This window comes from Lucilia sericata, unplaced genomic scaffold (genome assembly GCF_015586225.1).
Source record: "Lucilia sericata isolate MDLA Ls3-8-SP2 unplaced genomic scaffold, ASM1558622v1 Contig000840F_arrow, whole genome shotgun sequence".
Taxonomy (NCBI): Eukaryota; Metazoa; Arthropoda; class Insecta; order Diptera; family Calliphoridae; genus Lucilia; species Lucilia sericata.
In genome coordinates, this window is record NW_023994832.1 from 113,808 (window position 1) to 130,033 (window position 16,226).

Here is a 16,226-nt window from a genome sequence, read left to right on the forward strand (position 1 = left end):
GTTTTAGTTCGTTCGTTGTTAGTTAGTTCGTTCGTTAGTTCGTTAGTTCGTTAGTTCGTTTTTAGTTAGTTTTCGTTCGTTTTTTTGTTGTTCGTTCGTTGTTCGTTCGTGTTTTTTGTTAGTTTTTTTCGTTCTTGTTCGTTCGTTTTTCGTTCGTTCGTTCGTTCGTTCGTTTTTCGTTCTTTCGTTCGTTCGTTTCGTTTCGTTCGTTCGTTCGTTCGTTCGTTCGTTCGTTCGTTTGTTCGTTTCGTTCGTTCTTCGTTCGTTCGTTTCTTCGTTCGTTTCGTTCGTTCTTCGTTCGTTCGTTCGTTTCGTTCGTTTTCGTTTTCGTTTCTTCGTTCGTTCGTTCGTTCGTTCGTTCGTTCGTTCGTTCGTTCTTTTTTTTCGTTCGTTCGTTCGTTCGTTCGTTTCGTTCGTTTCGTTCGTTCGTTTCGTTCGTTCGTTCGTTTTCGTTCTTCCGCCCCGCTTTTCTGCCGCCCCTCTTCTTCTCCGAAATTTCTCTACAGAGACTTTCTCCTTCCCAATTTTTTTCTAAAACTCTCTGAACTGAAAGAGCGTCAGCTATAAGGTACTTATGTATATACATCAGAATAGTCGGGTATTATTTTTCCTACAATAACGTAAAGCAGAGACAAACTTATTCCTTGCAAAAAATTAAAACTGCACAACACAACTTTGGCAACAAACGACAGCAAAAATAACATTCACGACATTTAAATGAAGGCTGTTTAAGAATAAGAATAAAACAAATGGAAAAGTAACAACAGAAAATAAACAAAAAACATACTTTAGCTCAAGGAATCAGATACAACCCAATAAACATCGATTCAAACCTGTGAATATTTTTGAAAATTTTCTTAACTAAATAATGTATTTTCCAAATTGTTTTCAAATTTTAAAGTTTAGCCTTTGAAATAAACATGATAATTTCAAAAAACGTTTAAAAAATATAATGTGTGATATTTATAAAATTTTCAAAGTTTTGTTTTAATTGAACTTAGAAAAGTTTCTTTCAAAAAATAAATTATTTTAGAAAAATAAAAACAGAACATTTTTTCTACGGCAAGGGAGCGAAAAAACGTTAAAAATAGGAGAAATAATCGGAGATATAAAAGAAAAATATGCTAAAATAAATGTATGAATGTTTTATTTTCAGGTGATGTAAAAAAATATATGAATTTTGCAATATTTAGCATTATAATTAGGGTTTGAAATATGTATGAAAATAATAATAAAGAATACTTGAAATACATTTGAAAATTTTTTTAGTTTCAAGCTTACCTCTAGCCTTTTTTTAAATTTGAAATACATTTGAAAAATACGTTTGATTTCTAACTGCCTTTTTGTTTGAGAAGGCCATAATTTTCCATTTGAAAACAAAAATTTTCAAATTTGTTCTCAAAGGCTATGTATGAAATTTGAATAGGTTTTCAAATACATATTTACATCATTTCAAAGGTTTTTGCTTATTGGGAAAATACAACTAGACAAAATGTCTGATAAACAAAAATACGAACATACACATATATGTATGAAAAGTTCTATAAATAGTATATATTTATGTTTGGAAAAAGAAATGTCCCTGGTAGACAGTTACTTTTTGTATATTTACAAACAACCTGATGATAAAAAATTTAAACAACATTTTACAATAAAATGCTGTAAAATAAAGTAAAAAGAACAGCTGTTACAACAGGATGTAGTACGTTACATTGTGAAATGTTACAGAAAAAATATATTTTTCAAATAAATTGTTAATGAAATAAAAAGCTGTGAAAAAATATATATGAGAAAAAGTTTAGTGGATTTAATTAAATTAATTTAACACGGTGATGTTTTAAAAATAAATTTGACAAACTTTGTTTAACGATGACTGACAAATTAGATTTGGAAGGTATTAAATAGGAATATTTTTGCTTGGAAAGAAAACAAGGACTTAAGTAAGGGATTTAATGAAAATAAAATTGTTTTTAGTAGCTGCAGTAAATCATATTCCTCACAATTCCTGTGTTACTTCAGCAATTATCTCAACTTTCCAGTCAGCATCACCGGAGCCAATAATCAATAGTTTATAGAAACCATCTTGTAAATGATTGGGCAAACCATCCTGAGAGAATTGACATGAATCTAATGTATATAATTTCTTTTCCAAAGGTGGCACGAATTTATCCTCGAAAACGGGGAAATCTGAACAATCCTTTAAAGTGTCCATTATAACATCTTTATAATGCGTATTAAGAACTTTAAAAAAGTGTGTGGCAGGCATTTGAAAGGGTAAAACTTTATAGTCATTATCACCCTGGGCACTGCGATACGATTTAGCTGAAATCTAATTTAACAAAATTAGTTACAATTCCAGATCTATAATCATATTTAATAGCTACCATATTAGAATCACCTTCAGCAACGTCATAGTTAAAGAGAACAGTACCGGATATAGCAAAGACACCACGTGAAATTCTTTGAATTTCTAAATGAACTTTAAGCTTTTCGGTATCTGAAGTTTCTGATGTTATAGATTTTAGTTCATACGACCAGGTTTTCTTAAAAATAAAAATTTTAGAAATTAATAGATATTTTAAACTTTAACCACATTACTACCTTAGCGGGCAACTGTCCTTTCGTTATCACACTGAAAGCTATTAATATAATTAAACTATTAATTGTTAAAAATTTACTCCATATTATTTCCCGCATTGCTCTAGTTCAACGTTCAAAGTCAAATTTAAATTATAGTTAAATTTTTCTAAATAACTTCTATTTATTACGATTGTTTGAATTATAATTTATGATTTCTGTTTTGCTGTATTCTTGACTACATTGTCAATAAAACTCATGCAATTGTTATGTAGAAATTAACGAAAATTGATTAAAAATGTCTGATTAAATGACATTTCCACAAGCTTTTAATTTAAAGGTACTTTTTTGTGGAAAACTTGTTTCCAAACATACATATGTTCCAATAGCACATGACAATGTAATTAAAATAAACATAATACTAACAGGAAAAGCTTTCTAAAGAAAATATTCTATATTAAACACATCCTTACAGTCTACTAAAGAAAACTCTTCCTACATTTCTGTTTAGAGGAAATTATCCAAAAAAGCTCTATTCAGGCTAACTGTTAACTAAAAATTACAAATTTCACAACTAGAGTAGTTTCTAGAGGACAAACCAAAATTATCATTTCCCACAGATGAAAGCTTACTAAACAAAGTTTCTACAGGAAGCCATTTTAAGAGACATTTCTCTGAAAAAAACTTTCGATGCCTTTTTTTACAGAAAGATTTTCTTTGAAGAAAAACAAGAGAAAATAAAACTATTATTGAATAACTTTTTCAAAAGAAACTTTTTTAAAGAAAAAGTTCCTAGAAAGCTTTTCAAAATTCCACAGCAAACTTTTAAAAGAAATCTTTCTAAAAAAGCTTTCATTAGAGAAATATTACTAAAGAAAATGTTCACTTGAGAAACTTATCTAATAAAGCTTTTCTAGCGAAAACATTCATTAAAAAACTTTTAGTAAAGAACATTTTCTTAAAAAAACTTTCCATGCATTTTTTTCTTTGGAGAAAAACCAACTTTTTTTAAGAAGCTAGAAAACATCTCTCTCACTCTCTCTCACTCTCTCTCTCTCTCTCTCTCTTGATAAAGTTTACTAAACCAACTTTTTCCAATTAAGCTTTTGTTAAAGAAAAACTTTGTAGGAAACTTTTTCAATAATAAAAATATCCACAAAAAAGTTTTTACCATTTAAAAAAAAAAAAAATACTTTCTCAAAAAAAAATTATAAAAAGCTTTTATTAAAGTAATATTTCTAAAGAAAACTTTCACCTAAAAAACTTGTCAAACAAAATTGTTCCAGAGAAAACATTCATTAAAACAACTTTTAGTAGAGAAACATTTTCTTAAGAAAACTTTCACTTGAGAAATTATTTTAATGAAACCTCTCATTAGAGGAATATCATTAGAAAAGCATTTACTATAGAAATACTTCAAGAGAAAATTTTCACTAGATAAACGTTTCCAAAGAAAACTGTCGACGGAGGAAAAGCTGTCTGTTAAGTTATAGTTTTCCATTTCTAATGCAAACATTTCTAAAGAGAAATGCCGCTAGAGAAGGTTTTCTAAAAAACTTCTCTAGCTCTGAGAGATATTTCCGTTTTCATACAGAAAACTGACTTTAGAGAAACTTTTTTATAAGAAAACTAGCTTTGGAAAAAGTTTTCAGAAAAAAATGTCTCTAGAGAAACTATACTAAAGAAAACTTTATAAAAACATTATAGAGAAAAATTATAAAGAGAACTGTACACAGAACAACTCTTTTGAAGAAAGCTCTGCTAAGAAAACTCTCTCCATTAAAAACATTTCTAGAGAAAACTGTCTTAAATGTCTGTCTTAATGAAGATTGTCCTTAGAGAAACTTTTCTTAAGAAAACTTTTTCTAGAGAAGCTTTACTAAAAATATTGTCTCTAAAGAAACTTTCCGAAAGAAAACTGTCTCTAGGGAAAGCTTTATAAAGAAAACTTTCAGCATGGAAACTTTTCTTAAGAAAAATCTCTTTCTTTTTGAGAATATGTTTGATTTTTGAATGTTAATCCTAACAGTAGGCAACAATTTGTATGTAATAATACAAATATTGCTGCATACCTGTGAGTATGAGCAATATATTTTTTTACTAAAATAAAATATAAAGTATACGTATGCCAGTAAATAGGAATACATATTTTTCAAAAGACTTAAGCCAAAAGTCCATACCACGTATTCTCGCTGAAAAGATGTGTAAGTTTTTCTTCCGTTTGAGCGTTTTACGTTTGTATATCCGTCCGCCCGACTGTCTGTCTGTCTGTCTGTCTGTCTGTCTGTCTGTCTGTCTGTCTGTCTGTCTATCTATCTATCTATCTATCTATCTATCGATCTACCTTTCTGTCCGTAAAATTTCTGAAGACTTTGAGATCTACAGAAGATTTGTATTTAAAATCAGCAAAATCGTTACATAAATAACGGAGATTTTATTGAACAAACTGAACACATTTTCATGATTTATTTACTTTTAAACCTCATTAATTTCACTTTTATACTACACATTATTAGCTTCGACTTCAGCTATTACCTCCACTTCCCACTCAACATCACCAGTACCCGATAAAACAATCTTATATACACCTGCTTCCATATGATTAGGCATACCGTCCTGAGATATTTGACATTTATCTAAAATATAGGTTTTCTTTTCGAGAGGTGGTGTAAACTTATCTTCAAAAACTGGTAAATCTGAACAATCCTTAAATGTATCCATAAGCACACTTTTATAATGACTATTAAATGCCTCGTAGAAATGACGTTGTGACATTTGCAAGGGTATACTTCTGTAATCACCATCACCATTGGTACTACGAAATGATTTTAGTTGCACCTAATAAAGGAACAATAAGTTTGATAACTTTGTAGGTTACATTTGTTGTAGCATTTTAAAAACTTACATTATTTCCATCGCCCTCTGTCATATCAAGATTCATGTAAAATTCTCCGGATAAAGCAAAAACACCACGTTTAATGCGTTCAATACTTAAATTTATATTTATTAAATCGGGATTTGAACTTTTGGTATTAACTTCGGTCAATTCATAGATCCAGCTTCTCTATAAGTTAAGAAGAAGTGCTTAAACGTCCTTTTGTTTAATGTTTTTAATCCTTTTTGTAATTTACCTTATCAAATGTTGCCACAAAACCGAATAGATATATAACACCGATAATTAATTTATTCATTATAAAACTTATTTCAATTCTAAAGTTATACAGTAGTTTAATGTTTAAAAAGTACTGAGACAATGTTAGGATTTATTGTTATTTATGTGCAAATTTCCAATTCATTAATTTCAAATATTAAACATGAACATTTCATGTTAACAACAATTTAGCTTTTACTACAGCCAATTAATTATGTTGTTATAAAGTAATATAAACAAAATTTTTTTGAATCATAACATAATGATAAGAATTACATTTTAAGTAAGTAAGTAACTAACTAACTAACTAACTAACTAACTAACTAACTAACTACTAACTAACTAACTAACTAACTAACTAACTAACTAACTAACTAACTAACTACTAACTAACTACTAACTAACTAACTAACTAACTAACTAACTACTAACTAACTAACTAACTAACTAACTAACTACTAACTAACTAACTAACTAACTAACTAACTAACTAACTACTAACTAACTAACTAACTACTAACTAACTAACTAACTAACTACTAACTAACTAACTAACTAACTAACTAACTAACTAACTAACTACTAACTAACTAACTAACTAACTAACTACTAACTAACTAACTAACTAACTAACTAACTAACTAACTAACTAACTAACTACTAACTAACTAACTAACTAACTAACTAACTAACTAACTAACTAACTAACTACTAACTAACTAACTAACTAACTAACTAACTAACTAACTAACTAACTAACTAACTAACTAACTACTAACTAACTAACTAACTAACTAACTAACTAACTAACTAACTAACTAACTAACTAACTAACTAACTAACTAACTAACTAACTAACTACTAACTAACTAACTAACTACTAACTAACTAACTAACTAACTAACTAACTAACTAACTAACTAACTACTAACTAACTAACTAACTAACTAACTAACTAACTAACTAACTAACTAACTAACTAACTAACTAACTAACTACTAACTAACTAACTACTAACTAACTAACTAACTAACTACTAACTAACTAACTAACTAACTAACTAACTAACTAACTAACTAACTAACTAACTAACTAACTAACTAACTAACTAACTAACTAACTAACTAACTAACTAACTACTAACTAACTAACTAACTAACTAACTAACTAACTAACTAACTAACTAACTAACTACTAACTAACTAACTAACTAACTACTAACTAACTAACTAACTAACTAACTAACTAACTAACTACTACTAACTAACTAACTACTAACTAACTAACTAACTAACTAACTAACTAACTAACTAACTAACTAACTAACTAACTAACTAACTAACTAACTAACTAACTAACTAACTAACTAACTACTAACTAACTAACTAACTAACTAACTAACTAACTAACTAACTACTAACTAACTAACTAACTAACTAACTAACTAACTAACTAACTAACTAACTAACTACTAACTAACTAACTAACTAACTAACTAACTAACTAACTAACTAACTAACTAACTACCTAACTAACTAACTAACTAACTAACTACTAACTAACTAACTAACTAACTAACTACTAACTAACTAACTAACTAACTAACTAACTACTAACTAACTAACTACTAACTAACTAACTAACTAACTAACTAACTAACTAACTAACTAACTAACTAACTAACTAACTAACTAACTAACTAACTAACTAACTAACTACTAACTAACTAACTAACTAACTAACTACTAACTAACTAACTAACTAACTACTAACTAACTAACTAACTAACTAACTAACTAACTAACTACTACCTAACTAACTAACTAACTAACTAACTAACTAACTAACTAACTAACTAACTAACTAACTAACTAACTAACTAACTAACTAACTAACTAACTAACTAACTAACTAACTAACTAACTAACTAACTAACTACTAACTAACTAACTAACTAACTAACTAACTAACTAACTAACTAACTAACTAACTACTAACTAACTAACTAACTAACTAACTAACTACTAACTAACTAACTAACTAACTAAACTACTAACTAACTAACTAACTAACTAACTAACTAACTAACTACTAACTAACTAACTAACTAACTAACTAACTAACTAACTAACTAACTAACTAACTAACTAACTAACTAACTAACTAACTAACTAACTAACTAACTAACTAACTACTAACTAACTAACTACTAACTAACTAACTAACTAACTAACTAACTAACTAACTAACTAACTAACTAACTAACTAACTAACTAACTAACTAACTAACTAACTAACTAACTAACTAACTAACTACTAACTAACTAACAACTAACTAACTAACTAACTAACTAACTAACTAACTAACTAACTAACTAACTAACTAACTAACTACTAACTAACTAACTAACTAACTAGTAACTAACTAACTAACTAACTAACTAACTAACTAACTACTAACTACTAACTAACTACTACTAACACTAACTAACTAACTAACTAACTAACTACTAACTAACTAACTAACAAACTAACAAACTAACAAACTAACAACTAACAACCAAACAAACAAACAAACTAACTAACTAACTAACTAACTAACTACTAACTAACTAACTAACTAACTAACTAACTAACTACTAACTACTAACTAACTACTAACTACTAACTAACTAACTAACTACTACTAACTAACTAACTACTAACTAACTAACTAACTAACTAACTAACTAACTAACTAACTAACTAACTAACTAACTAACTAACTAACTAACTACTAACTAACTAACTAACTAACTAACTAACTAACTAACTTACTAACTTACTAACTTACTAACTAACTAACTAACTAACTAACTAACTAACTAACTAACTAACTAACTAACTAACTAACTAACTAACTAACTACCTAACTAACTAACTAACTAATTAACTAACTAACTACCTAACTAATTAACTGACTCTAGGAAAACCCTCTTTTTTAGGAAACTTTTCTTAAAAAAATTCTCTGTAGCAAATTTCTCAAAAAAAATTCCCAAAAAACTCTATCTAAAGAAACTTCACTAAAGAAAAATCTATATAGGTAGATTTTGTTAAAGATCTTACACTCTCTATATTAAAGAAAACTCTCTCTAAAGAAATTTTTCCTAAAAAATATCTCTAGAAAAACATTTCTAAAGAGTATTCTCTCCAGAGAAACATTTTTATAAGAACATTTTTAAAAAGCTCTATATTGAGAAACGTTTCTAAAACACTCTCTGGAGAAAGTTTTCTCTCTCTAGAAAACCTTTGCTAAGGATTTAATTTCTAAAGAAAAATCTGTCTAAAGAAACTTTTCTAACGAAAATAATCTTCTAACGAAAGCTCCTTCTAGAAAACCTTTGCTCAAGAATACTATCTTTAGAGAAACTTTTCTAAGGAAAACACTCTTTAGAGAAGCTTTTTTAAAGAAAAAACATTTCTATAGAAAGCACTCTCTACAAAACCTTTTAAAAAAAAAAAATCTCCCTAGAACTACTTTTCTAAAGAAAACTTTCTCCAAAAAAACTTAACTAAAGACAATTTTCTGTAGAGAAACATTTCTAAAGAAATTTCTCTCTAGAAAAACTTTTCTAAATTTCTCACTAGAGATACTTTTTTAAAGAAAAATCTCTCAAGAGAGAATTTTCTGAAGAATATTTTATATAGAAAAACTTTTCTAAAAATTCTCTCTTCATGGAAATTATATATTTTAGCACACCTTTGCGTATGAACAATATTCATTTATTGAAATATGTACATATAATATAAAGTATACGTAAAGTGAAGAACAAAATACTCAACATCTTAAAGATAAAACTGAATTTGCATTAAAATTAAATATTAACCGAAATTTAATTCAATTTCAAAAATCACCTCAAGTTCCCAATCGACTTGACCATAACCCGTCAATACAATCTTATATAAACCCCTTTCCATATGATTCGGCAAACCGTCCTGAGAAAATTGACATTTATCTAAAATATAGGTTTTCTTTTCCAAAGGTGGTGAAAATTTATCCTCAAAATATGGTAAATCTGAACAATCCTTAAATGTATCCATAACCACATTTTTATAATGACTATTAAGAGCTTCATAGAAATGACGTCGTGACATGTCGAAGGGTATGCTTTTATAATTACCATCACCATTAGCACTGCGAAATGATTTAAGTTCCACCTGAACAAAAAAAATTGTTTAAAATTTTTCCAAACTATTAGGTTTTCTTTGAAAACTTACATCATTTCCATCACCCTCGGTTATATCAATATTCAAATAAAATTCTCCAGACAAAGCAAAAACACCACGTTTAATACGTTCTATACTTACGTTGAAATTTAATAAATCTGGATTTGAACTTTTGGCATTAACTTCGTTCAATTCATAAATCCAGCTATTCTGAAAAGTTAAAGAAAAATTGAAATATTTTTAAAACATAAAATAGGATTAAGAAAAAATTTCATTAAATTTACAAATTTTGCAGTCTAATATATATATATATATAGATTTACCTTATTTACAATAGCTGACACAAGATCGACAATAAATAAAAAACTTAAAATTTCAAATAAAATGGAAATATTCATAACTCACTGACTACTACTGCCGTTAACTTTACAGAAACTCTAAAATTGTATTGAGAAAAGTTTTCAATATCCCTTAGTTTTTATAGATTTATATACATACGTTTTTTTATAATCAAACATGGATTATTAAACTAATTGATTATAACTAATTAATGAGGTTGTTAAATAAGTTTATCTTGACAAAATTTTTTTTGATTTTTTAGATAAAAAATATTATATTTGCTATAAACATCTGCTAAACACGTTTTATTGCAAATGTATTTTTTTAGAAATTAAAATATATTTGAGTCCTGCTTTCTTCTTCTCAAGAGAAATTTCACGAGAAAACTTTTTTAAAAACATTATCGAGAGAAACTTTTTTATAAAGAACTCTTATTGTAGAGAATCTTTTCTAAAAAGCTTTCTAGATAAACTTTTCTAAAAAATCTCTTCCTAAAGAAAAATGTTGAAAAACTCTTTCTGTAGAATTGTTTTACAGTAAAATATTTCTAGATAACTCTCTCTGGAGAAACTTTTCTAAAGAACTTTTCTAAAGAAAACTCTCTCTAGAGAAACTTTTCTAAATAAAACTCTCTCTAGAGAAACTTTTATAATGGAACATTTCTAAAGAAATATCGAAAGAATATTGTAGAGAAACTTTTATAAGTAAAACTCTCACTAGAGAAACTTTTTTAAGTAAAACTCTCACTAGAGAAACTTTTCTATGAAAACTCTCTCTAGAGAATCTTTTCTAAAGAAAACTCTCTCTAGAGAAACTTTGCTAAGGAAACTCAGTCTAGAGAAACTTTTCTAAAGAAAATTCTGCCTAGAAAAAACTTTTCTAAAGAAAACACTGTTTAGTCAGAAATTTCTTTAGAAAGGTTTATCTAGAGAAAGTTTTCTAAAGAAAACTCTGCCTAGTGAAACTTTTCTAAAGAAAACTCTCTCTAGAGAAACTTTCCTAAAGAAAATTCTGCCTAGAGAAAATTTTCTAAAGAAAATTCTGCCTAGAGAAAATTTTCTAAAGAAAATTCTGCCTGGAGAAACTTTTCTAAAGAAAACTCTGTCTAGAAAAACGTTTCTAAAAAAAAATTCTGTCTAGAGAAACTTTTCTAAAGAAAATTCTGTCTAGAGAAACTTTTCTAAAGAAAACGCTGTCTAGAAAAACGTTTCGAAAAAAAACTCTATCTAGAGAAACTTTTTTAAAGAAAGCTCTCCAGAGAAACTTTTCTACTGAAAACTCTGTCTAGAGAAACATTTTTAAAGAAAACTCTGTCTAGAGAAACTTTTCTAAACAAAACTCTCTCTAGAGCAACTCTCCAGAGGAACTTTTCTAAAGAAATCTTTCTCCAGAGAAACTTTTCTACAGAAAACTCTGTCTAGTGAAACTTTTCTAAAAAAAAAAAAAAACACTCTAGAGAAACTTTTCTGAAGAAAACTCTCTCCACAGAAACTTTTCTAAAGAAAACTCTTTCTAGATAAACTTTTTTAAAGAAAACTCTATCCAGAGAAACTTATCTAAAGAAAACTTTCTCTAGAAATACTTTTCTGTAAAAGCTCACCCCGATGAAAACTTTTTCTGAAGAACATTTTCTAAAAAACTCTTTTTATAGAATATTTTCTTAATAAACCCTCTTTTTAAAGAAAACTAAATTTAGAGAAACTTTTGTGAAAAGAAATCTATTTTCTGGAAAAAAAAATCTCAAAAAAACAACGTTTCTAAATAAAATTACTTTTTATAATAATTTCTAAAGAAAACTCTTATTTGAAAAAAATATTTCTAAATTAAACTTTCTCTAAAGAAACTTTTTATAAGCAAAACTTTATATTAAGAAACTTTTTGTAACAAAAACCATCAGTTTCTTTACTCGGGTAATATTGCAAATTACATTTAGCAACAAGGTGTATATTCCTTATTTTAATATCATTCTCTTTGAACTTATATTTTTTTTTTAATTAAATTTTATTCATCATTTGATTCAACCTCAAAAATCACCTCAACTTCCCAATCCACTTGACCGTAACCTGTTAAAATAATCTTATAAACACCCGTCTCCAAATGATTTGGCATACCCTCCTGAGAAAATTGACATCTATTTAGGATATAGGTTTTCTTCTCTAAAGGTGGTGAAAATTCATCTTCAAAATATGGCAAATCTGAACATTCTTTAAATGTATCCATAACGACATCTTTATAATGACTATTAAGAGCTTCATAGAAATGACGTCGTGACATTTCCAAGGGTATACTTTTATAAACACCATCACCATTGGGACTGCGAAATGATTTAAGTTCCACCTAAATAAAATATGTCATAAAATTTATATGCATAAATTGTTTAAATTAAATTTAAATGGATACTCACATCATTTCCATCACCTTCTGTCATATCGATGTTGACATAGAACTCTCCGGACAAAGCATACACACCACGTTGAATACGTTCAATATTTAGACTTACATTTATTAAATCGGGATTTGAACTTTTGGTATTAACTTCGGTCAATTCATACATCCAATTTTTCTAAAAAGAAAAATTAAAAAAAGTCCATAACTTTTTAAAACCTCTTAATTCTTATTAAATTACCTTATCCGTTGCTATCACATGATCAGTGATCAATAATAAAACACTTAATATAGCAAATAAAATTAAAATATTCATAGCCTGATGTTAACGAATAAGTTTTTGAAAGCCTCTAACATTGTTTTGTAAAAACTGCACAATATATATCGATTTTTATAAATTATTTTAACTTTTTTACCACTTATACATTTTTGTGATCTGAGGAAATCATGCAATTTCTGTGTTAAAAACAATGTAGCCTTTATGACAACTATTTAATTTGTTAATCTTGTCAAAAATTATTTAAATTTTTAGATAATATTTTTTAAAAATTTCAGTTAAACACGTTTCAAATTTAAAGTTTTTTCGGAAATTTCTATATATTTAATATTTGAATACACTATCAATAGTAATGAAACTGCATTCAATGTGATCTATGATGGACTAGACTATAGACCGGACTATCGACTAGACTTTAGACTAGACTATAGGCTATACTATAGACTATAGACTAGACTATAGACTAGACTATAGACTAGACTATAGACTAGACTATAGACTAGACTATAGACTAGACTATAGACTAGACTATAGACTAGACTATAGACTAGACTATAGACTAGACTATAGACTAGACTATAGACTAGACTATAGACTAGACTATAGACTAGACTATAGACTAGACTATAGACTAGACTATAGACTAGACTATAGACTAGACTATAGACTAGACTATAGACTAGACTATAGACTAGACTATAGACTAGACTATAGACTATAGACTAGACTATAGACTAGACTATAGACTAGACTATAGACTAGACTATAGACTAGACTATAGACTAGACTATAGACTAGACTATAGACTAGACTATAGACTAGACTATAGACTAGACTATAGACTAGACTATAGACTAGACTATAGACTAGACTATAGACTAGACTATAGACTAGACTATAGACTAACTATAGACTAGACTATAGACTAGACTATAGACTAGACTATAGACTAGACTATAGACTAGACTATAGACTAGACTATAGACTAGACTATAGACTAGACTATAGACTAGACTATAGACTAGAATAGACTAGACTATAGACTAGACTATAGACTAGACTATAGACTAGACTATAGACTAGACTATAGACTAGACTATAGACTAGACTAGACTAGACTATAGACTAGACTATAGACTAGACTATAGACTAGACTATAGACTAGACCAGCGGTTCCCACCGTTTTTTACTTCGCGGACCCCTTGAGGAATTTATTTAATTTCACGGACCCCCATACATATTTTGATATCTTATTGTTATAAATAACACTGTGATACAAAAGTGAAGAAAAATAAAATGCAGGCGTTCTCATATACCAAATCTATTTCGTTATAGTCCATAGAGTACGAATATATTTTTAGTTTTCCCCTATCACTTCGTTAACTTACTTTTTAAGAGCAAAAGATGCGAAAAAGAGCCATTTTTGAAGTTTTAAATTTGAAAAATCATAAGTTTAGTAGTTTTCATCCGATTTTCAAATCCGATATTTTTTTTTAATGATACAAGTGTCTTTTAATCAAAAAAAAAAATGTCTGAGTTACGGTCGTTTAAGTAAAAAAACTCACACTTTTTTAAAAAATTTTCATTTTCATCATGCTCTACTTTGACCATGAGGCAGTGAGTTCATCTTTTATTACTTTCCTGAAGAATCACATAAAGGAAGGTTTCTAAAACTTGTTATTTCATAAAAATCTATGAAAAACTGGATGATTTATGCCAATTTTTCTAATAGCATGTTTCTCGAATTTTTGGTTTTCTCCATACAAATTAATTTTTGTATAAAAATGTTTATAAACATTTTTTAAACTTGTTACAAAGAAAACCAGAAACATGAACGTTTTTGTATGGAAGAAATATGCTATATTTTTATAAAACTTAGCACAACTCATAACCTTTTTCATCGATTATCATAAATTGACCATCATTGGAAACCCAACTTAATGTGCCTTTTTTTAAATGTAATAAAAGCTAAAGTTACTGCTTCATGGCCAACGTACACAGAAAAAAATGGAATTCAAAATCAAACAAAAAATTCATAAAGCCAAGTATTTTTTTTACTAAAATAGGACCTATCACAAAATTCGTAAAATCAAGTACTCAAATTCGTAAATTCTTTATTGAAAAAATTTCAGGATTTTTCTTATTTAAATAATATACTATTTACGAAAAACATTAATAAATAATCGCAACATTTCCAAACAATTATTTTACTGAAACAATAACACAAGTTATTAGTATTTGTACTGAAATTCAAGCAAATATGTTATCTGAAACATTTAAATTATTTATTGTATTTTGGCAATAATAATAAGAAAATTTTTCATTGAATCTATAAAAATTTTGTTAAAAAATATATACTAATTTTTAACAAAAATTTTACAAAAAATATTTAAAACTAAAAGTAGTAAAAAAATTACATATATATTTACAACATTTTTAAGAAAACGTTTCTAATTCTAGAAACTATTATTTTGTACTGTGAAAACTGAAACACTTATACATTAAATGTTATAAACCAAATAAGAATTATATCAATTCGTTTTAGTACATTCCAAAACTGGTTTTATTGTTGTATTCCATATGCTGACATAAAAATAAAACTCAAACAAAAACATTTATTGAATCAGTAAAAATATTTACTGAAAGTTAAATTTATTTCAATAAAGTGTTTGTTAGAAAATATTTTCCTTCTGTGTGAACATCAAACAAATTCGTTATAAACCCAAATAAAAATATTAATAAAAATAGAAATTAAATTTAAGCAACCGATTGTTAAGAAAAAAATTGTGCATTTTTTTTTCTGTGTAGAGCAGTATGAAAATTAAAAATTGTGAAAAAAGTGTGAGTTTTTTTACTTAAATGGCCGTAACCAAGACATTAATCATAAATTTTGGATTTATTTTTTTGGGTTGAAAGACAACACTCGTATCTTTAAATATCCAATTTGAAAATCGGTTGCAAACTACCAAACATATATTTTTTTTTAAGTTAAAACTTCAAAAATAGCTCTTTTTCACAACTTTTGCTCTTAAAAAGGAACTAAACGAAGTGATCGGGAAAAATTAAAAATAAATTCCTACTCTATGGACTATAACGAAATGGAATTGGTATATGAGAACCCCTGCATTTTTTTGCTGTATCACTGTGTAATTGTTCGTCCGAAAATTGTCTAAGTCCTGGTCCATAAACCCTATAAAATATTCCCGTACATTGAGAACATTTAGTATTTCGGAGATGTTTTCAATTTCATGGTTTTAAATATAGAATGACTTCTACCATGATGTTTAATTT

The 16,226-nt window shown here is 27.4% G+C and overlaps 5 protein-coding genes across 8 annotated transcripts in view; 1 reads left to right on the forward strand and 4 right to left on the reverse strand.

Annotated features, from left to right (window-relative positions):
• Window positions 1-16,226, forward strand: part of LOC119608470 — a 134,983-nt gene that overhangs the window by 106,824 nt on the left and 11,933 nt on the right. The window lies entirely within an intron of this gene.
• On the reverse strand, window positions 1,784-2,747 carry LOC119608471. Its single transcript, XM_037962907.1, has 3 exons — window positions 2,602-2,747; window positions 2,385-2,543; window positions 1,784-2,329 (listed from the first exon to the last, which is right to left on the reverse strand). Exons 1-3 carry the CDS (start codon window positions 2,695-2,697, stop codon window positions 1,997-1,999), a joined length of 588 nt encoding a protein of 195 aa, XP_037818835.1. The 5' UTR covers window positions 2,698-2,747; the 3' UTR covers window positions 1,784-1,996.
• LOC119608474 lies at window positions 5,061-5,803 on the reverse strand. Its single transcript, XM_037962911.1, has 3 exons — window positions 5,709-5,803; window positions 5,483-5,641; window positions 5,061-5,415 (listed from the first exon to the last, which is right to left on the reverse strand). Exons 1-3 carry the CDS (start codon window positions 5,766-5,768, stop codon window positions 5,080-5,082), a joined length of 555 nt encoding a protein of 184 aa, XP_037818839.1. The 5' UTR covers window positions 5,769-5,803; the 3' UTR covers window positions 5,061-5,079.
• LOC119608472 lies at window positions 9,463-10,380 on the reverse strand. Its single transcript, XM_037962908.1, has 3 exons — window positions 10,258-10,380; window positions 9,986-10,144; window positions 9,463-9,925 (listed from the first exon to the last, which is right to left on the reverse strand). The coding sequence occupies exons 1-3, from the start codon at window positions 10,330-10,332 to the stop codon at window positions 9,590-9,592; spliced, it is 570 nt and encodes a 189-aa protein (XP_037818836.1). The 5' UTR covers window positions 10,333-10,380; the 3' UTR covers window positions 9,463-9,589.
• Window positions 12,186-13,013, reverse strand: LOC119608473. Its single transcript, XM_037962909.1, has 3 exons — window positions 12,900-13,013; window positions 12,678-12,836; window positions 12,186-12,610 (listed from the first exon to the last, which is right to left on the reverse strand). Exons 1-3 carry the CDS (start codon window positions 12,972-12,974, stop codon window positions 12,275-12,277), a joined length of 570 nt encoding a protein of 189 aa, XP_037818837.1. The 5' UTR covers window positions 12,975-13,013; the 3' UTR covers window positions 12,186-12,274.

Excerpts from the sequence above, each read along its gene's own strand:
- LOC119608471 (XM_037962907.1), bottom strand. The coding sequence starts at position 2,697 with ATGCGGGAAATAATATGGAGTAAATTTTTAACAATTAATAGTTTAATT. Across the intron at positions 2,544-2,601 it reads AAGGACAGTTGCCCGCTAAG|AAAACCTGGTCGTATGAACT; the intron begins GTAGTAATGTGG and ends TTTATTTTTAAG. Across the intron at positions 2,330-2,384 it reads CTGAAGGTGATTCTAATATG|ATTTCAGCTAAATCGTATCG; the intron begins GTAGCTATTAAA and ends TTGTTAAATTAG.
- LOC119608474 (XM_037962911.1), bottom strand. The coding sequence starts at position 5,768 with ATGAATAAATTAATTATCGGTGTTATATATCTATTCGGTTTTGTGGCA. Across the intron at positions 5,642-5,708 it reads TTGTGGCAACATTTGATAAG|AGAAGCTGGATCTATGAATT; the intron begins GTAAATTACAAA and ends CTTAACTTATAG. Across the intron at positions 5,416-5,482 it reads CAGAGGGCGATGGAAATAAT|GTGCAACTAAAATCATTTCG; the intron begins GTAAGTTTTTAA and ends TTCCTTTATTAG.
- LOC119608472 (XM_037962908.1), bottom strand. The coding sequence starts at position 10,332 with ATGAATATTTCCATTTTATTTGAAATTTTAAGTTTTTTATTTATTGTC. Across the intron at positions 10,145-10,257 it reads TGTCAGCTATTGTAAATAAG|AATAGCTGGATTTATGAATT; the intron begins GTAAATCTATAT and ends TTAACTTTTCAG. Across the intron at positions 9,926-9,985 it reads CCGAGGGTGATGGAAATGAT|GTGGAACTTAAATCATTTCG; the intron begins GTAAGTTTTCAA and ends TTTTTTGTTCAG.
- LOC119608473 (XM_037962909.1), bottom strand. The coding sequence starts at position 12,974 with ATGAATATTTTAATTTTATTTGCTATATTAAGTGTTTTATTATTGATC. Across the intron at positions 12,837-12,899 it reads ATGTGATAGCAACGGATAAG|AAAAATTGGATGTATGAATT; the intron begins GTAATTTAATAA and ends TTTTCTTTTTAG. Across the intron at positions 12,611-12,677 it reads CAGAAGGTGATGGAAATGAT|GTGGAACTTAAATCATTTCG; the intron begins GTGAGTATCCAT and ends TATTTTATTTAG.